Source organism: Pan paniscus, chromosome 8 (assembly GCF_029289425.2).
Source record: "Pan paniscus chromosome 8, NHGRI_mPanPan1-v2.0_pri, whole genome shotgun sequence".
Taxonomy (NCBI): domain Eukaryota; kingdom Metazoa; phylum Chordata; class Mammalia; order Primates; family Hominidae; genus Pan; species Pan paniscus.
In genome coordinates this window covers 99,967,168-99,989,057 of record NC_073257.2, presented here as the reverse complement: position 1 = coordinate 99,989,057, position 21,890 = coordinate 99,967,168, and the positions used below count along the sequence as shown (strand labels likewise).

The window sequence follows — 21,890 nt, the reverse complement described above, 5'->3', positions numbered from 1 at the left end:
ATCACTCAAGACCCAGGCTGACAAAGCTGCACCATCTAGAACATGCAAAATCCTTAATCACAGCAGTAGGGGAAGAGAGAAACTGGATGGTAAATTTTTTTCATTGCCTTTACAGAAAGTGGAGTGTCACACTACTTTCTGTATTACATTAGAATAAACTAGTTACATAGGCCTCATTCAACTGCAAGGTGATGGAAATTTTGGGGAGCATAATGTTTGATAACCATTATCACATGCACCTCACTTTCCACAGCATGTATCACAATTTATAATTGTTAATGTAAATTCTGTTTCCTCTACTGGAGTGTAAACTCTTCAAGGGCAGGGATAGAGGGTGTGTTTTGATCACTAATGTATTCCAAACCCATATATACAGCAGGGACTTGGTATTTGTTGAATAAAAAGTTTAAAACCGAATAGTCAAAATAATTAACCTTTTTAATTTTTTAAAGGAAAAATACTCTCCATAGGAAGGCATTTCTATTTTTTGTCCATCAGTAGCCAAATGGAACTTGATATAAACACTTCCAGTATGCCAACTTTGGTTTAATGCACAACTTTGAAAATAACTCATTAAAACACATATCAAGATGCTACTAACAAATTCATTAATATCCAAGATTCATTATGTCAAAGGTCATCCAGGATTAACATTTTCATTACAATGAACTGTGAAATTCCAATGAAAAATGTTTGCCTGAATTAAATTATTTAATCTCTCAAATTGGAAGTCTAGCACTCTTGAAAATCAAATTCACACACACACAGACACACACACACACACACTTACAAACTGCACATTAGGACATGAGGGCAATTTAATGGAAAAAGAAAATAGAAACTGAAAGGGCATTTGTAAAATGTAGGATATCATTTGGACAACTGGATAGAGTAGGCAGAAAATCCTAAAGGTGTACATTAAAAAATAGCCAGTAAATGATAGGCTACAGAAAACCACACTGAAACATTTGATGAATTTCACTGCAGTAAACAGACTTGGCAAACTGAAACACTAGAACCATGACTACAAGCCTCACTTCATTCCACACAAATAAAATCTCTAACCATTATAAGCACAGATGAGAATCCTCATGCAACAGAGGAAATATAAATTATTTTTAATTTTAAAAAATAAAAAATATAAATTCTTGTTAAACACTTGATTTAAAAATATGTAGCTTTATTTTTAAATGTAGTTATGCTCAAAGATGGCAGTTTACTTATATGTAAAAATGTTTTAAAAATATCAATATATTGGTTTATAAGTTATATACTGCCCTCAGCTAAATATTTTTCACCAAAATTCTCAAATAACTATCAAAAAGAGTTGCATGTTTTTATAAGCCCACTATAATTACTAAACGCGGTAATTTTCAGAGCTAAAGGTGAATCATTAATGAAATATTTTTTGATGTGATAAAAGTCACATGAGCATTTGAATTTAAAGACAACTGATAAGCCAACAGCAGCCTTTTTTTGGCAGGTGTTAAATTAATTTGCTCTAAATTGAGCAACTGTTTGGGAACTACAAAAACTGAAAAGTTCAAACTATAAGGAAGTAGAAAGGTGATGAAGTTTACTAATACAGTGTTTCACACATTCTATTTAACACAATTCCAAATGCAAATGTTTAAGATGATTTTTGAAGAGAACCATCTACAATGTTAAGCTTGTCTATGCTAAACAAATGTAACTTTAATTTACATGTATCATCCTAATGTCAACAATATTTAGACATTCATGATTAAGCCACTGAATTCGAAAGGATTCTCAATAACTACATGTAATCTGCATCTGTGGCATTAGAAAGTAATCAAATCACTGTCCGTTTTCTGATGCAATGGAACATCCTACAAATTCATGACAGATATACTAAGCTAAAAAGCTTTGAGATCAGGTACAGTATAAATTTCATTTTTAAAGAATATACATGGATATACAGAAGAAAACATGATTGTATAGTCACTAACATATTAACGATGGCTATGTCTCCAGGTGATAGGATTATGAGTGATTATTTTATTGTTGTTGTGATGGGGAAGTAGTCTCAAAATACCTAGCTTAACAACCAGAGTACTACCACCAAAGCAAACTATTTTGTCCTTTCCTGTCTTCACATTACAAACTTTTTAAAGCTACCAACCAATATGAATTTGTCTGACTGGCTACCCACATTCTGATATACATATTAGAAGGAAGATCTTTTGGAAGATGGAAAAATAGCAAGATTATGGTCATAAAAGAATAATATGCTCTCAAAAATAAGCAACAATCATTAGGCTTTCTATAGCCACATACAATTAATTCTATAAGAAAGTTGGCTCCAACATTTCATCTTTAAAAGACTTTTTCCATTATCCTGTTTCCTGGTTTTCAGGTACTGTCCTTACAACAGTTTGGACTGAATATTCTTGTTTCCATTCACAAACATTTCTTTCTGAACTAGCAACAGCACTAATCAATAGCTACACTTAAGCCATTTAAGACTAAGCTTTAGATGTGTGTCTAATTATCTGGCAAAAATAAAAGAACGAAAGAGTTTCATGTTAGCAGCAAATTAACTAGATTTAAGGGTCTTGATTTTTTTCATAAGCCTTTGGAAGCCTGCATATTAAACACTGGTGAGTTTTAAATTCTCAATGGAAATGGTGATGGCATTTACTGAACCAAGCCAGCTCATATTACAACGTACAAAGGACATGATATAAAAACAAAACTAGCACATTTCTATTTTTCAAACATCACCAAAATATCTTCTTATAAATTAGAATACTTTCAGACTCCAGTATAGTTTTCAACCATACGTATACCCAAGATACCGAAAAATAAAATGTGTGTACACATACACTTCATATTTTACATTATTGCACATTTTTTCATTTACTTTTTAAAAAATTACATGGAGAAAATGTAAACTTGAAATAATAAGTCCCACTGTAACATTGTCTACTTTATTTTTTAAACACTTGTACAAACTACACTTTCTTATTACCTTACTATGCTTTGTTGAAAGGATATGCTTTAGTCTTCAAGCTTTTAATATTAGAAACAACATGATTAAATTCAAGTACAAAAAGTCCTTTTGACTATTCCGAAATATCAATTTTTATATGGCACAAGTCATGATGAGTAAATGAAGCTTTCCATATGCTGATGGCAGAGTACAGAATAATAGACAAAAGCCACAAAATTGAAATCTAAAGTATCAAATCCATTCTGGGGAATTATCTTCAAACATCTGTCATAATAAAAATATGCACAATTTTCCAAGAATCTTGAACTTTTTCAGGACTAGAATGCTATTTAATGTGCTCATACAATTTATGAAGTGATGACTAAAGCCCTAAAAATAAGTGTTTTTTCTTAATTAAACATGAGTAGACAGATACTCTACTCTCAGGCCATGCTTTTTTTTTTTTTTTTTTTTTAAACAGTAGGCTTTGAAGGACAGCAGGAAAAAAAAAACTGAAAACTTTGTATTCACATTTGGCTGCCCATTAATTAAAACTTCAATGGACTTAAGCAATTTGAATTATAAACTCTCATTTAATAAAACACCCACACAATGACAAGAATGAGACTTTAATCAGTTTTAAGTGGAGTTTATAACACTAAGAGATAAAGGGTTGTTAACAAACACAATAACAAATGGACATCTGATTGGGATGAGGCATTATCCTGTACACATCATATTGGTATTTTTGTGTATCCTCAGTGCATAGCATTTACACACAGAGCCACTGCTGCACAGCACAAGAGTATCTGAAGAGGCTGAATCAGAGTAAGGCTGTTTAACAGACTGAAATTTTTTAGTATATATATTCTATATGAAAACAGGTTGAACTTTTGAACTGGCAGGTAGAAGGCAACTCTGCCAAATACTACAGTTAAAGCCCCCACTTTAGTGCACAGTTCCACCCCTTCCATCTGCATGCATGACACATTAACAGTATTTAAAGGTAAACGAGGCACTTTGTGGCAACCACAGCCATCGTTATGAACATATTGCACAAAATTTCTAGAACTAAACATTAAACTTGTACCCTACTTTTATTTTTTAAAGCTGAAACATTTGATGCTGCCGGTAAACTCCACTTAAGTTTATAACCTGTGCCACAGCAAAGAATGGTGACGCTATTTATTCAACTACCCTTTTAAAAGTATGGCAAACATGTTCAAGAGGAGCTACAAAGGACTTGGGATGGTACAGGGCCCAACTGTAAGCTTTCTTAAAAGTGATGCCTTCAAGTAACTTCAGACATGTAAGCTGCTGCACATCCAAAAAGTCTAAGAAAATATTCCAGAAACTCAGAGATTACCTACAGAATGCATTTCAGGCTAATTATGAATACTGCCATAAATAAAGTTTTAATTAGGACTCGAAAACCTTTCAGTCATAGCAATTCTTGTCAAATTCTATGGGGATGGTAACTGAAATAAAGTAAGGAGAGTATGTATAATATATATTTATATATATAATATATATAATGCCATTTTTCCATTTCCAATGACTACACCATAAAATGTAAGCAAGGCTTCTCAAAAACATTGAAACATTCAAAATCAAAACCCTCATTCAGACCTTCACATTCCAAAGGAAAAATAATAACAGTGCAAAAGCCCATTATAATGTCATTATTTATGACCTGGCCCTCCATGTTACATATTGGAACAATAAAGTTACGTTTTAATATGCGGTGCCCGAAATTTTAACAAAGAACAATATTTATAACTATCTTCAAAACATGAAGTTGATTTTCATTTTAGGTAACAATTTTCAGCTTTTATGAAAGACAAGGTGGCATATAAATTTCAATGGTGAGGTGTTAGAATAGTTGTCTCTAACTTTACCAATTTAACTTATGAGCAATCAATCAATACTCTATATATCAATGTTTAAATATAAATGTGTAAATCCTAAGAGCTTTGTTAAAAATTTAAAAATTGTTGAATGAAACTGACAAGGTATGGAAAACATGTCAACATTATTTACTAAGAATATTTTAGATGAAGTTCTGCCTAATCTATTTGCCATCAAACTCTATAAATGCTGCTCTAGTAGGTCCTATTCAATCTGTATTTGTAAATTAACTAGGTCAGACCACAGCTAGTGAACAATTTCAGCACCAATAAGTTATTGAAAATGGAATTTTATACCATTAAGAAATAAAATGGCTGGATATTCAAATGTCAAGGTGAAGGTATAATTTGAAGACACCAAATTTCTGGAAAAAAAAAACCTTTTTAATAGTATCTTCACATTAGCTTTACAATAGTAGTTGTACTCCGCTTAAAATCGTATGCAGTCTGGGCATATCAAATATATGATGATTTTTTTTAAGAAGTGAAATTGAAGCCCTAGTCCCAACTCGGGGGAGCACTATGAAGAAATGATTCAACACTGCACATTTAAAAAAAAAAAAACAAAAAAACAAAAAACCCTATTCTTTCAATAGCAAATCAATAAAGCACATGTAGGACAATTTCTACTGAAAAATCAAATGTCTTTTTTTTGTGTGCAGCATTGAAAGTTTACTGCAACTCTAATTTCCTTTTTAACACAAATGTCCTTTTTAATATAAACATTATATGTATTCAGTATTCAAGTAAAATTCCCTAACAGTTAATGACATTTAAAAAATGTGCAAAACTGCAAAACTCATTGTAATAGAATGTGTAAGGTCAAAAGGGTGGAACGGCTGACAGCTATTGAATAAGTGCATCATAAATCTTCAAAGAAAAAAAAACGCTTACTGTAGAATCTCAAATTGAAAATTTCTGTGCAGCATTACAAAATATTTTATACTTAATGAGAAAAAAGAAGCTTGCAGGCAGCACATGAAGCATCCACAGCAGGTATTATGATTGAAAACTAGTAAAATAAGTGTAAGTTGTTGACTGATGTAGGTACTAACAGCATCTGAATTTTAGCACTGGCCTTGATTACACAGGAGATGGAGAAGTCGTTACAATTGAGAAAACATATTTAATAAATCATTGTCAATTTTTATAATGTTTCAAGCCCATTCTTTGTTGATAGCCTCCACATTTATATGGTTAAGTCATTGTTGCTGTGTTTCTTACCTATGACATTATTTTTATATCCCTTCATTTGTGGATCTTAAGATGTTGCAGAAGGTTCATTCCTGTACCCCAATACAGATTCACTTCCTTTAGCTGCCTTTTCTAGCACCAATATGCTTTAAAAAAAAATGCGCAAACAACAAGCAGTGACAGCGGCCAATTCCTCGAATGTCCAGATTAATAACTGTAGCATGCTAAAGAAAGGTGTGTGTAAATAGCTGGAGATGGTATATGGTCCAGAGTCCAGCATAAAATTATTTCCTTTCTGAGCATTCCCTCCATTCCCCTAACCCGAATACATGCATTAGAATGTAGCAAAACCCTTCGGAAACCTCTCTTAGCCAACTGCAAACTTATCTGTTGCCACAAGTGCAAAGGGGTAGGATGTGAACCAGTATATCACAAAGCTCTTTAGCCACTTCAGTTGGTGACAGAACACAAAAGGAAAAAATTCCTACGTATACACATCAGTCTGTCTCCACTTTTTATAAAACTGGAATAAAACGGGAAAGTGCCATCTTTATTAATCCTAATTGAATTTTAAATGTCCTTTTGACACAAAAAGGTATATACATGACACAGCTACACAACCTTTTTTCAACTGGACAACAAGTGTCAAAACCCTGTGGATGTATAGGGTAAAACAAGATTGGTCAGGAAAAGAGAATTGTTCCTATAACTGGTAATCTGACACAATGTCCTATTGCCATTAAAAAAAAAAAAGGTCCATTTTCAGTTTATTCAAGTTTGTTTTCATGGTGTTTTATCCCTCTTGATAAAAAAAAATTCAGACTTTTGTAATTTGTGTATGCTGATCTTCATCAAAAGGTTCATTCTCTGGATCAGAGTCAGTGGTGTCAGAATATCTATAATGATCAGGTTCATTGTCACTAACATCTGGTGTTACAGAAGTTGAACTGCTAGCCTCTGGATTTGACGGCTCCTCTACTGTTTTTGTGAAGTACAGCTTCACCTAGAGAAAGAAAATTTAAAATGAAAACCCACAAATATGACTCATCTTAAACTATTTAGTGAAATATATTTTTAACAGATTTTTTATTCCATTTTGCAGATGAACATATTAATTTTTAAGCACTGTAACAAACATGATCTTTAAGAGGCCTTTTAAATGACCCTCTTCTTAAGATGTTCAACATTTTCTTTCTTGCTAGGTACTAAACAGATAAACTATCAGGATGTTAATACAATTTATTTATTTTTATTTCTGGAGACAAGAGTCTTGCTCTGTTGCCAAGCTGGAGTGCAGTGGCATGATCTTGGCTCACTGCAACCTCTGCCTCCCGGGTTCAAGCAATTCTCGTGCCTTAGCCTCCCAAACAGCTAGGGCTACAGGTGTACACCACCATGCCCAGATAATTTTTTGTATTTTAGTAGAAATGGGGTTCATGATGTTGCCCAGGCTGATCTCAAACTCCTGAGCTCAGGCAATCTGCCTGCCTCAGCCTCCCAAAGTGCTGGGATTACAAGTGTGAGCCACCACGCCCAACCTCAATTTTATTTTTTAAGGAATATAAGTGGCAAATATTAACTAAATAATTATACAAAATAAATGCAGATTGAAAGTCATCAATAGTTTACATAATATAGCATTTGAATTACAAAATTCAATTCACAAACAGCTGAGTTCAAAAAGAATGTTTCTCTTACTACCTATGTGAAAAATCAATGTATTTCTTTGTGTGTGTGTGTGTGTGTGTGTGTTTTTGAGACAGGGTCTTGCTCTGTCACCCAGACTAGAGTGCAGTGGCATCTTCACAGCTCACTGCAGGCTCAAACTCCCAGGATCAACCTCAGCCTCCCAAGTAGCTAGGACTACAGGTGCATGCCACCACACCCAGCTAGCTTTTATATTTTTTCTAGAGATGGGATTTCACCATGTTGCCCAGGCTGGTCTCAAACTCCTTAGTTCAAGGTGGGAGGCCCACCTTGGCCTCCCAAAGTGTTGCGATTTTAGGTGTGAACCACTGTGCCCGGCTTCAATGTAGTTTTTGATATAAACAACACTACACAAACACAAACTACTGATCAACATTGATATTTGGGATTTATTAGCCCTAAAAACTTTACCTAAAGGGAGGAAGGAGAGGGACATTAACATAATACAGTGGTCTATAACAGAGAGTCAAGTGCCTTTACATGCCTAGTGAAAATAACTGTCAAAACAACCTTACATGTTAGGTATTTCCATTTCCAAGGGGAGGTAGCTAAGGCCCAGAAAGGTTAGGGAACTTGTTAAAGGCTACATATCTATTAAAAGTAGGTAGTGGATGTGAGATTTAAATCAGAAATGACTTCAAATCCCTTCTTCATTATATTATATTGACAGCCCCTCCCTCCCCTATTATCCAAGAGTCATTATCAATTCTTCTCTTACAACCAACATCCACTGCATCAGTAAACTCTTTAAGTTAATCTGACAGCTTCTTGTTACCCTTCACTGCCACTATTCTAAGCAGTGAGGGGCAACAAGAAGCAAACATCTTCTCTCATCTTTACTAAACTATTCAAGTACCTCTTAACTGATCTCTCAGCTTCCTTTATTACCCCTTCTCCCTACTTTCCTCACTCATCTATATTTTGAAAGCATGAACACAGGGAATATTAAACACAAAATTCAGATTACATCTTTCCTATGCTGAACACACACTAGTATCTTTACACTTGGACTGGTTTTCTTGTCCACTCTGTTTCAGTCAAAATGACTTATCCACTCTTCAGATATACCAAGCTCATTCTCTTGTCTAAGGGCTTTTGCATCTGTACTCTTAACTCTTTTCCCAGATATTTGTATAACTCACTTATATGATTTAGGCCTCTGCTTAAATGTTATCTGCTTGGTTGGGCCTTCTCTAATCATCTTTGCTGAAAAACAAAAAACATACAAACCAAGAGTACTTTCTATCCTGTCTATTTTTTATAGCACTTACTACTATATGACATTGTATTTGTTTACTAATAATGGAGTTTTTATTTGTAATCACAAATATAAAACATCTTGCAATATTAAAATAGAAAACAATAAAACTAAAGGGAAAAAGACATTTTAAAAGTTAATGGCTGAGCAAAATGCAGATTTAGAGAAAAGAAAGGAAACCTGTGGATTCTAAAGAGAATGTCTAGCCCGGAGGACATGATGTTAAGTAAAATAAGTCAGGTACAGAAAGATAAATACCGTATGTTCTCACTCATATATGGAAGCTAAAAAAGTTGAGCTCATAGGAGTGTGGTTATTAGAGGCCAGGAAAGGGAGTGGGAAGGGAGGATAGGGAGATGTTGGTTAAAAGATAAAAAATTACACACAGGAGGAATAAATTATAGTGTTCTATAGAACTGTAACTAGTCAACAATAATTTACTGTATATTTTCAAATAGCTAGAAGACAGAATTTTGAATGTTCCTAACACAAAGAAATGACAAATGTTTGAGGTGATCCATATGCTAATTATCCTGATTTGATCATCACACACTGCATACATGAAAATATCACTCTGTATCCCATAAATATGTACAATTATTATATATTAAAAATTTTTTTAAAGGGAAACTTCTGAACACTTAAAAAAAATTTAAGGGCTAAAGACATTTAATATTAGATCTATTTTCACTTAAAACGTGCAGGGGCCCAAGTATTACTATTACTACCAATATACATACATACATACATACATATATGTATGTATATTGGTAGTAATAGTGTGTGTGTGTGTGAGTGTATGTGTGTGCGTGTGTGTGTGTGTGTATATATATATATTTTTTAAGACAGAGTCTTGCTCTGTCGCCCAGGCTGAAGTGCACGTGCACTGGTGTGATCTCGGCTCACTGCAACCTCCACCTCACAGGCTCAAGCAATTCTTGTGCCTCAGCCTCCCAAGTAGCTGGGATTACAGGTGTGCGACACCATGCCCAGCTAATTTTTGTATTTGTAGTGCAGATAGGGTTTCGCCATATTGGCCGGCTGGTCTTAAACTCCTGGGCCTCAAGTGATCCGCCTGCCTTAGCCTCCCAAAGTGCTGGGATTACAGGTGAAGTATTACTAGCAATATTCTTAATACTCAGACGCTACAGTTAGATTTATTACATGTTATAAAAATTGAATGAAAAATTAAGAGAGAGTAAAAAAGAGAAAGAAAAGAGTGTGGTGAATGAACAGGGGAAAATCAGGTAGAATAAGAAATAGGAAGGGGGAAGAAAAAAATGGTAAACAACCATTTGGGAATGTTTACAAATCAGATTTTTTTAATCTGAAGAATTCTTGTCTATAAGTAGATATATATACCTATGTAGAAATACATATATCACACATAGACAAAAATGAAACAAACCAAATAATTCTAAGATACAATATAAGGAAATAGGATTTTTAAAAAAAGAATAACGGGAGGACAATCAAAGGACTTCAGAGAATATGAGATTGAAGCTAAGGCTGGGAATATGAAGATAGCTATGGAAGGTCAGGGGAAAAGGCTGAGATGAAAAGGTACAGGGAGAAGGAAAATAACTGGAAAGACTAGAGGCAGAAGCTTAGCATTTTGAAGAACTGAAGAAAGACCAGTATGACTGAATCTCAAGAAACAAGGAGAGAAGGTGACTAGTGCTGATGTAGGAGGTGGCCCTGTGCTAAATTATGCTGGGCCTTGTCATGGTAAAAAAAAAAAACACAAGGTCCTTATAAAGTGTAAACAGAAGTGACACAATCAAGTCTATTTTTAAGATCACTCTGAGGGGTTGAGAATAAATTGGAAGGCAGACAGGAGTGGAAGCAGTAAAAACATTCCATATGAATCATTTCCAAATGACTGAGTTCCCATCTATTTCTTTCCTCTCCCATTCCTACCTCATATCCCAGTCATTTAGCCCCCTCCCGCACCTTTGCCCCAGATTTCAGCAAACAACAAAGAATTAGGAAAAGGAAAAATGCAGCTTTTTTGACGCTGTGTACATTGGGTATTTTATTAGAAACTTTCATGTTACTGCTACGTAAACACTGCTTCAAAATAATACATAAGTTAAAAACTTGTCAAGCAAGTTCTTCATCAGCTGTACTCCTAGAATTAAACACACATCACATACATACAAGTCACCAACCCCCACAAAATGTTTAATTTAACTGACCTTAAAATTTGGAGAAAAGTATCGGTTGGCTTTGTCTTTATTTGCTTTGTCAAGATCATTTTTTGTTAAAGTAAGTACTAGATATTCCTTGTCATTATCTGCACGCTCTATACTGCAAATGCTATCGATTTCTTGATCACATAGACTTCCATTTTCTACTTTTTCTGAGGTTTCCTCTGGTCCTGGTATGAAGAATGTATTTACCCAAAAGTGAAACATTTTGTCCTAAAAAAAAAAAAAAAGAAAAGAAAAAGAAATGAAATGACATATTTAATTAATGATGTTTTATTTTTTTAAAAAAGAAAATCTGTCACCTATGTTAAACATTTGCAAAAAGTCAACAAAATAAACTATCATTTGATATTCTGAATAAAGGTAAACACAAAGACTATTATAAGGCAATCTGAGTTATCTGTTGCATTTTCATTCACATGATTTTTCTTCACTCAAATTCTCAAATTTTAAACCAAAAATACAATCTCACAAGATCTAAGATAAACTACTTTTGCCTTAAAATTTTAAGTAAAAAAACCTCTTTTCTCATCTAATACTAGCTTTAAATATGTTTTTAGTTTACGTGTACATACATATAAACAAAATTCAGATATGGATTTAATTTTTTCTACATTTCAAATGAGCTACCTATTCCAAGATTTACTTTAACAAAAGTTCTTGGAAGGTGAGTGCAACTTCCCTGATGATGCATGGCAAATACATGTTTACTTCTACAGCAATACAAACATGAAAAGCTCCAGTTTCTTACATGACAATATAATGCTTGAATACTTTCAGAATAAATATGAGGGGGTAGGAAAGAGTACTACTGATTTCTTTTGATGTTATAAAATGCTTGTTCTTAAAAAAAATCACTTCTTACTAATAAGATAATACCTTCTTAATAAAAAAACACAACAGAAGTTCATCACTTTAAACCTCTATTGACCAACAAAGAAATCTGGCCTGTATGAATCATTTGGCAATTAATGATGTACAGCCTTGTGACATCTGGTACCTGGTACCTTAAAATGCCATTTAAATCTTTTATTCTAATTTATCTTAAAGTTTTTTATCCCCCAGAAAATAAGATCCTTAAGGATGTTACGTCTTAAGTGTCATTGCATCTTTTAACAGTACCTGGCAAAGTAATCTTGTATACAAGTCTTTAAAATTTTTTTTTGCTTATTTCAATTATTTTAGCCAGTAATTGTATTTTACTTAGAAGAAAATAAGCCAATAATATTTAAATAACAAAAAGGTGAATTCTATATATATATGGGTTATACTAAAATTTTTTGTGTTTTAATCATAGCATATTCTTAAATAAGGCAGGGAAAATCAATAAAATGGAAATTTATGTAGTCAAGGATAAACAAATAAATCATAAATATTTAATCTAACCTTCAATTTTGCATGTGTTAAAGTACAGATGAAGGGAAATAAGAATTAGTAAATTCCTAAAGGTATGCAGAGATGATGATGTAGATGCCTATTTTTGAAAGCAAAATAAAACTTACTAGTTATCTTAATTTTAAAACAGTTGCTAATACTTCCTGGATTATCAAAAAATAATTTTTCTAAGTTATTGAGATATATTTAACTTTTATTTGTACAGACGATAGGAAATGGGTTTCTGGTTAAAAAAAAAAAAAAGTTCAGCATATTTTGATTTTTTTTTTCCAGCTACTTGGATTCTGGATAAAGGAAAATTATATCTCTACTGATACATCAAAGCAGCATTTTAAATTTTGCAGTAAATGAAACTTCCTCTTATTTTCTTTCAAAAGAAAAGCTAAAAATCAGAAAAACTAAATAAATCCTATCATTGAGAATGTTTAAAGATTGGCAATATGCTATCTAGTATGTTTAACAAGGCAGCAACACTACAAAGTTAGTCCTTTTCTTCATTACTATCTAAAAATGTTGCACCTTAGTCTCACTTTAAATATGCACATTTAATATTTTAAATGAAGATAGTTGTTTTTTTTTTTTCTCTTTTTTTTTTGAGATGGAGTTTCACTCTTGTTGCCCAGGCTGGAGTACAATGGTGCATTCTTGGCTTACTGCAACCTCCGCCTCTCGGGTTCAGCAATTATCCTGCCTCAAGCCTCCTGAGTAGCTGGGAAAACAGGCGCCTGCCACCACACCCGGCTAATTTTTTTGTATTTTTAGTAGAGATGGGGTTTAACCATGTTGGCCAGGCTGGTCTCAAACTCCTGACCTCAGCTGATCTGCCCGCCTCAGCCTCCCAAAGTGCTGGAATTACAGGCGTGAGCCACCGCACAGGGCCGATAGTTGGTTTTAAAATAATAAGACGTTGCCTTCTCTAAATACAGATCAATCAAATTCAAACTTCATTAACTTTCTAAACCTGCACATTTAAATACCATGTTTTCATTCTTTATTACTTCCTCTTCATACTGATTTCTCTCCTAGTTAAAAAATTAATCAGTAAATCCACAGAAGCTAAATAGAAAATAATCAAGTCTTAAGAAACGTTAAGGCCAGGCATGATGGCGCACACCTATAATTCCAACACTTTGGGATGCCAAAGCGTGAGGACTGCTTGTGCCCAGGAGTTTGAGACCAGCCTGGGCAACATAGTGAGACCCTGTCCCTACAAAAATAAAAATAAAAAAAATTAGCTGGGTGTGGTGGCACATGCTTGTAGTCTTAGCTACTCAGCCTGGGCAATAGAACAAGACCCTGTCTCTAACAAAAAGGAAAAAAAAAAAGGAAAGAAAAAGAAACATAAGCCAAAATGGAGAAAAAGTGGTTTGTGTCACTACATAAGACCACAGAACAGATCTCATTTCTACCTATAGACCAAAATTTTTAACATATTGGTCCCATGCTAATTTCTTCTCAGTTAACCATCCTTGTTAAGAAAAATTCCTCTCATGTTACAATGCCATAAGGCCTTTTCCTTCAAACAGGATTATTTACCCTTATAATGTCTCACCAATGCCAGAGTAAGCAAAACACCTGCAGATCTAATAGAAAACAAATTATAGTTCCTTACATGTCATAAAATAAAATATAGCTTTTAATCTGTCCTTATTTTGGATATTTCTCCCAATGAAAGTAAAGTACAAACCTTTTTTAGCATCTTGTTCTGTTTGTGGAAGAACTCTACTTTGATATCACCACACACAGGTAACGGCTGAGGGAACTCAAAGTACATGAACTTGTCTTCCCGTCGTGTGGGTCCTGAATTGGAGGAATATATCTTCACCTTTAGCTGGCAGACCACAAACTGAGGATCTGCATGGTTAAATACATACCAGTATTATTTCACAGGAAATGCCTTTAACTGTCAAACTGTCAAAAACGATTTTAATGATTAATATCAGCAATATACACGAAATATGGATTCTGTATCTGCAATCTTGATCTCAAGCAAATCAACTGAAATAAATGAAATAAAAATATAAGCAATATAAGATTTTCTCCAGTTTGAACCTTCAAAATAAGGTCCTATTACTTGTATAAAAGTCAATTCCTATTTCATGAATAGTAAGTCCCAAAATTAGACTTCTAGTGGCAGAGTAACTTCAAAACTTTAACATTAAAATCATACTAAAAATCCTAATACAAATAAAAACTTTAAGCATTAAAAACGATGAAATAATTATCTGGTACATTTGTGAACTACATCAAAAGTAACTTTTAAGACAGATATCAACAGGCAGTAGTCACGAAAAATTTTTAAATGTAAAGAAGACAGATATTTGCTATAGTATTCTTAAGTCTCTAGCATGTGGCAAAGATCACAAAATACAAATCACTACATGTTCACAAGAGAAAGAGGATAAAACCTATAACAATGTTATAAAAAATTTCAAAAACACAAGTCTAACTATTTATTAAAAAATTAACCATCATTCATTTTCCTATAGCTCACATTTTAAAGATATATAATGCCACCATCATAACAGGAAACAAGAGATTTGAAATTTCTGTAAAGAAATGTAACAGATTTCAAGTAAAAACTGCAGCACAACCTTCCTTTCCTCCAAAACACCTCATTTTCATTAACAAGTATTCTGGCTTTGGCTCATGTCTGTTTTAAATAACTGGTAAAAAATAAAGTAACTGGTAAAATATAACTTCTAAAAATTCATCATGCTTTTACACTAGCAATTGAACCAAATGGTGGGAAAGTGTGTTAAGGGAAGGATTGTATGTTTTATTTTTTAAATCTACTCATAAATTCATTTATAGCTAATGACCTTGATCTCAGGACTTCAAAAACTGAAAGTTACCTAAACAATTTGACAAAGTATAATTCATTTGTCATACGCTGAGGAATTAGAAAACAAAAGTCCATTACAAAGAAATTTATTAACCTTAGGAGGTTAAGAAGTGCCATTTGAAGAAAACATGCCAAGATAATAGAGAAACAGGAACACAAAGTTACATAAAGTGTATGAGAAATATTATACATATTTAAACATATTTTATATTTATATTACGTATATATATATATAACAAAAAATTCTCAGCACCAAAAGGTGTCATTATTCTAAAAGAAAAACAAAAGTCTTACATTTTTATCAATGTGACTGAGAACAAGGCAAAGCTAAACCAAATTAAATGAAATTTCCAGTTTAGTAAACACCTACTACTATTTCTATGTAATATCTAAAGCAATATCAGCCATCACATAATTAATATGTTTGATAAAAGCATGCGGGCTATTCCAACATGGTCTTCTAAGACACTTATTATTCAAAAAAGCTACCACAAACAGGATAAATATTACACCAACAATCTATCAATAAATTTCACTTCCTTGACTCAAAGTTCAAAGTGCAATGAGCCATTTCATAAGACTTTATGTGATACTGAAATTTCACTGGGAAATCTAACTTCAAGAAGCAAATAAACAAAGTAGGATTCCAAAGCTGTGATAAAATTAACCAGAATAAAACTGAAAAACTGCCTTGTAATCTTTTTAATTTAAACTCCATTAATTCAGAATCTGATAATCCTGATTTTAGGACTTTAAAAAGCAAATTAATAGTATTTCCAGGTTTCAATTAAACTACATCTAAAATGTGCATCTTCAAATATTATAGTATTATATTAAAAATGTATAAGTAGTAAAGATTTCCTCAATCACTAAAGAAAATAATCTTCTCTGCAATATGAATATCATGTTTCAGATAGATAAGACCTAACTAAGCAGAAGTCCAATATTAGTATGGTTCTGTGGACTTCTACAATATATATCCTTGGATATGACTATGTTCCAAAAAATAAATAACAAGATCCAGACCTAGTGATATAGTTTGGATATCTTTCCCTCCCAAATCTCAGGTTGAATTGTAATCCCCAGTGCTAGAGGTGGGGCCTGGTGGAAGATGCTTGAATCATGGGGGCAGATCCCACATGAATGGCTTGGGCCATCTTCTTGGTGGTAAGTGAGCTGGCATTTAAAAGTGGGTGGCACCTTCTCCCCACCACTCCTTCTCTTTCTTGCTCCCATTCTCACCATGCTCCCCTTTTGCCTTCAGCCATGATTGGAGGCTTCCTGAGGCCTCCCCAGAAGCAGATGCTGCTATGCTTTCTGTACAGCGTGCAGAACCATGAGCCAATTAAAGAAGAATTTATAAAGAAAACAGGTTAAACCTGTTTAATACTCAGTCTCAGGTATTTCTTTAAAGCAATGCAAAAACAGACTAATACACCTAGTAAATGAAAATCAGAATGTAAAGAATGGAATGATAAATAGTGGAGACTTGAAACGGTGAGTAGAAGATGAGAAATTACTTAATGGGTACAATGTATATTATTCAGATGATGGACAACCTAAAAGCCCTGACTTGAAACTATACACTCTATGCATGTAACAAAATTACACTTGTGTCCCTAAATCTATACAAGCAAAACAATTTTTTAAAGTCAGAATTAAATTTCCTTGGATATATACATATTGTTATAGTCTTGAATGAAAACCACATTGATCATCTTTTAGTAACATTTTTAACCCTGTTAAATGTCTACAATATAGTAGCTTTTCCCATCACTTAGAAATATTAAGACAAAAATCAAGAAAAAGCTGCCAATCCCTACAGAAGATGCTGTATTTTTCAGCACTATCCGTTTTCTTCATTGATTCCTCTTCTTCTTCCTAAACCCAAGTTGCCATTCTTATCTCAGTCCTCACCCTCTCCTTTTCTTCCTTTCCTCCAAGACTTCCCATGCCCAAACTCCACACCATTATTTATATGAAAGGCTTAACTACTCTCCCTTTCCTGATGATGCCCAAAATATCGATATATATCCTACCTAGATTCGAACCCATACTCCCAAGTACCCACTGAATATTGTCATGTGAGAAGCTCACTTTTACCGGATTTAAAACACATTTAAAACCAAAATATCAACATTAATGTCTCCAAGTCTCAGATTCACTTTTCTTTCTTTCTGAGACTATTTCACCTGACTGGGCTCAAAACTTTTACAAAATCTTTGGCTATAAATGGCAAATAAAAAATTAATGAAATCCCATTTGATTGTCTTAGCATACCTGCATTAAGGCAAGTTTTATTACTGGTTTCTTTTCCACTATTTTTTCCTCTTGCAATTACAACTTTGCATACAACTGTCCTTAAAACATGGTTTAATCCTCAAGTATTATCATGACATCTCAGTATTTATGAAATCAAGTCTGTTATCCCCATTCAGGATCCTCTAACAGTCACTCACACGTTCCATACCTATTCTCTGACACTACATTCTTGTCCAGCTTTTTCCTTCTGCTGCACTTCAACTCAAGCTATTTCCCATTGCCTGTAATACTTCTTTCAGTAGTTTTTAATTTATTTACTTATTTATTTTTTTAAGACAGAGTCTCACTCTTACCGCCCTGGCTGGAGTGCAGTGATGCAACCTCGGCTCACTGCAATCTCCACCTTCGGCTTCAAGCGATTCTCCTGCCTTAGCCTCCCAAGTAGCTGGGACTACAGGCACGCATCACCATGCCTGGCTAATTTTTGTATTTTTAGTAGAGACAGGGTTTCACCATGTCGGCCAGCCTGATCTCAAACTCCTGACCTCAGGTGATCCATCCACCTTGACCTCCCAAAGTGCTGGGATTACAGGCGTGAACCACTGCGTCTAGCCACTTCTTTCAGTTTTAATGCCAATCTAAACTGTATGTTTTCTTCAATGTTCAATAAAGAGCTGGTGAACTTCCTTTAAGAAACTGTCTGACAACCTTCAAAAGCTTTTCTGAATGTAGCATTTATAATTTATATACACAACTTCCCATTTATTTTATTTTATATTTATTTATTTATTTCTAAGACAAAGTCTTGCTCCGATGTCCAGGCTGCAGTGCAGTGGCATGATCTCGGCTAACTGCAACCTCTGCCTCCTGGGTTCAAGCGATTCTCCTGCCTCAGCCTCCCAAGAAGCTGGGACTACAGGTGTGTGCCACTATGCCCAGCTAATTTTTGTGTTTTTAGTAGAGATGGGGTTTCACCTTGTTGTCCAGGCTGGTCTCGAACTCCTGAGATCAAGCGATCCGCCTGCCTCAGCCTCCCAAAGTGCTGGGTTACACGTGTGAGCCTCGTGCCTAGCCCCACAACCTCCCACTTAATTACATATAGCTCATATTTTATTAAAACTTTACTACAGTATTAAATCATAGTACATAAGAGGAAACTAGAAAATGAGGAAAGATTACTAAAGTGAATGTTTTCTTTCCCTTAATATCTGCATGATACTTTATACCTTTCTCTTGGCTCTTACACTGATATCAATACTATAGGAAGAGCATGAGTTTTTCTTCCTTTTTCCTTCTCTATGAATCTGTTACATTCATCTGTCAGTCACTTCCAACAGCTCAGTACCTTGCATTCAGCAGTTTTAAAAATTGTACTGAGATGAAAAGAGCATCAATGAGACTCTTTAGAAGACTTTAACATGCTATACTAATAAATCTGTGGTCTTTGATAAAGTTATCTGTCTCTAAGAATACAGAAAAGATCTGATGAGGATGATCACACCTATCTGACAACAACATCAGAGAAGTAGAATAGGATCAGGATGACTGAGGTAGACTTATAGAGATTAGGGTAAAAGGGAGAAATAAATAGAGGCAGACATCAGTGACATAATCTGTATTTAGTACTTATCCAGGAAGTTTCAAATTTCAAAGTCTCTTCATTTTATTGACAAGCAAACTCAAAGAGAGGTAGACGATATGCTCAGGGTTACGCAATAGATTAATGACAGAGATAGGACTAGAATCTGGATCTAAATCCAGGTTTTCTCTAACACTCCACATACTTTGATTCCTATTCTTTACTCATCATACTTCAGCTTGCTGCCATGTCTTATCACTTCTTCCTTTCCTTTTCATTGCTTTGTCACCATTACTGTCAATACCTAGTCTTCCTAAGATATTAAGGAATTGATCCCTGCCCTAAGAGCAGCAAATTGCTGAACTCCTCTGGTGGACCTCTGCTGGACCTCATGCTGGACCTCTGATGGGACAGGTTCTTCCATCATCTAGTCAGAATTGGGCTGTATTTGGTGGTTATAACACAGAATATTTCTTTCATAAATATAATTTGGCTTCAACTACATTAAAACCCATTGCTTTTGGCTTCTTTAGCCCAATGAGTTGAACAACAAAGCTAATTAATTTGTTCAAATGCTTCAGAAATATAGTCTCCTGCATAAATTTCAAACGTGGTAAATTTCTTTCTAAATTTTTATGTAAACTTCTAGATATGGTTAAGAAAACTGTTCCAATACATGGAAGGATGAGAATTTCAAGCACTTACTGCAAGTTCCGCCACTGAACATTGGAATAGTTTCAAACATCATCTTGTGAAACAACAGTGCCACTGGTCTATAATCCAGATGATTCTTTAACAGGTAGCTATAATAATACACATAGCGCCTCTGACTGGGAATAGTTACTCCCTGGTGGACAGAAAAAAAAGAGAAGCCAAATTGAAAAAAAATGTTCCATTATAGTTATTTCACTAAATTGCTATGGTAACTGGGTCGTAGCCATTTAAGAACATATATACATTAGAAATTTGACCTTAAATGATTAATACTTAAATCCAGCTCAATAATAAATAAGAGCAATATCAATACAAAGGATATCAGAATAACTCTCCTCCCTTAAAACAATTATCATTAACAACCCATTTATTCAAAGGTCACAACAGCGCTCTGACCCATGAACCCCATAGGCAAAGGCCACTGCATATCCAAAATAAGAGTCAAAGGCCTCTGCCCTACAGCTATGCTCTATACACCTAGGGCTCCCCACAAGGATTTATGGACTCCTTAAACACACAGCTCCTCACAAACTTGATTACCTACTTTCCAGGGGAAAGAGTATCAGAATCAGCAAACTAGATAGAGGCATATTGCCTTTAAGGCAGAAACAGCAGTAGCAAAAAGTGATGCTGGCATTAGGGCCCAACAAAAACAGGACTATGCAGTTGATGTAAACGTGTGAAACAATCTTCTAACACAGGTAAAGCTATCCTTGTACTACATGCATCTCTTTGTTGAAGAAACCAGGGAAAAATGAAGTGTTTTAGAAAATGTAAGTATTACAAATGATTAAAATGTATCTAGTTCTCAAGAGTTTATTAAACAATAAAACATAAATAAAATTTTGTAATACATGTGGCACTTAATAGGGGAAGCTGAGTTATCTAAAGAGAAAAATCTAATATGTACAATAATGCATTCACTAACGAAGATGAATAAATAAGGTTTTTAAGGGTTTTATTAGACATGTGACTTAAGAAAAATCCAACCTAAAAATGTAAGACAAACAATAAGCAACATTAAGAAGTTTAACGGTAAAAGTAACTTACAGAACACTGTACCTTAAATGAAAGTATACTCAAGAGGAAAAAGAATTTGCAATTATTTCTCTTTTAAGTTACTACTGGCATCTAAATCTCCCCAATGTCTTAAAAATTCTAGACACAACCTTCTTCTCCCTAATGAAAAATATAAAACATATTTATGTGAATTTAAAAACAGGCCAGGTGCAGTGGCTCACAACCTGTAATCCCAGCACTCTGGGAGGCCGAGGTGGGCTGATCACTTGAGGTCAGGAGTTGGAGACCAGCCTGGCCAACATGGTGAAACCCTGTCTCTACCAAAAATACAAAAAATTAGCTGGGCGTGGTGATGTGTACCTGCAGTCCCAGCTACTTGGGAGGCTGAGGCAGGGCAATCACTTGAGCCTGGGAGACGGAGGTTGCAATGAGCTGAGATCGTGCCACTGCACTCCAACCTGGACCACAGAGAAGACTGTCTCAAAAACAAACAAACAAAAAACCAGGTATGCTGAATAGCAAGTATGTAGGTATCCACTGTAGTACTCCTAATATTTTTTCAAAGATGAGCATGATTTTATTATAGACAATTTAAAAATATGTGTATGTGTGTATAAATGTCAAAAAAAATCGGTATAAACCATTTCAAATCATGACAAGTGATTTAAGATTTTTGGCCACAGTATAAAGACCAAAATTTTATAAATAAAAGACTTGTATTTGAATGCTGACAGTCAAAATACAAACTCTGATGTGTTTTCGAAGGAAAATGAGGACAATAATATGTACCCTTCCTTAACAGGGCTCTCATGAGGATCAAACACCAGATGCAGTTACACAAAAGCA

At 34.2% G+C, this 21,890-nt stretch overlaps 1 protein-coding gene across 3 annotated transcripts in view; it reads right to left on the bottom strand.

Annotated features, from left to right (window-relative positions):
- Positions 1 to 417: 417 nt before the first annotated feature.
- The window catches only part of PTEN (phosphatase and tensin homolog), a 107,805-nt gene continuing 86,332 nt past the window's right edge, over positions 418 to 21,890 (bottom strand). For 2 of the 3 annotated variants that reach the window (XM_055092247.2, XM_063607188.1), the window contains 4 exons: positions 20,016 to 20,157; positions 14,312 to 14,478; positions 11,218 to 11,442; positions 418 to 7,057 (listed from right to left, as the gene is read on the bottom strand). In XM_055092247.2, coding sequence (XP_054948222.1) covers positions 6,872 to 7,057; positions 11,218 to 11,442; positions 14,312 to 14,478; positions 20,016 to 20,157 — 720 coding nt within the window. In that variant the 3' untranslated portion in view covers positions 418 to 6,871. 3 annotated transcript variants of the gene reach the window in all.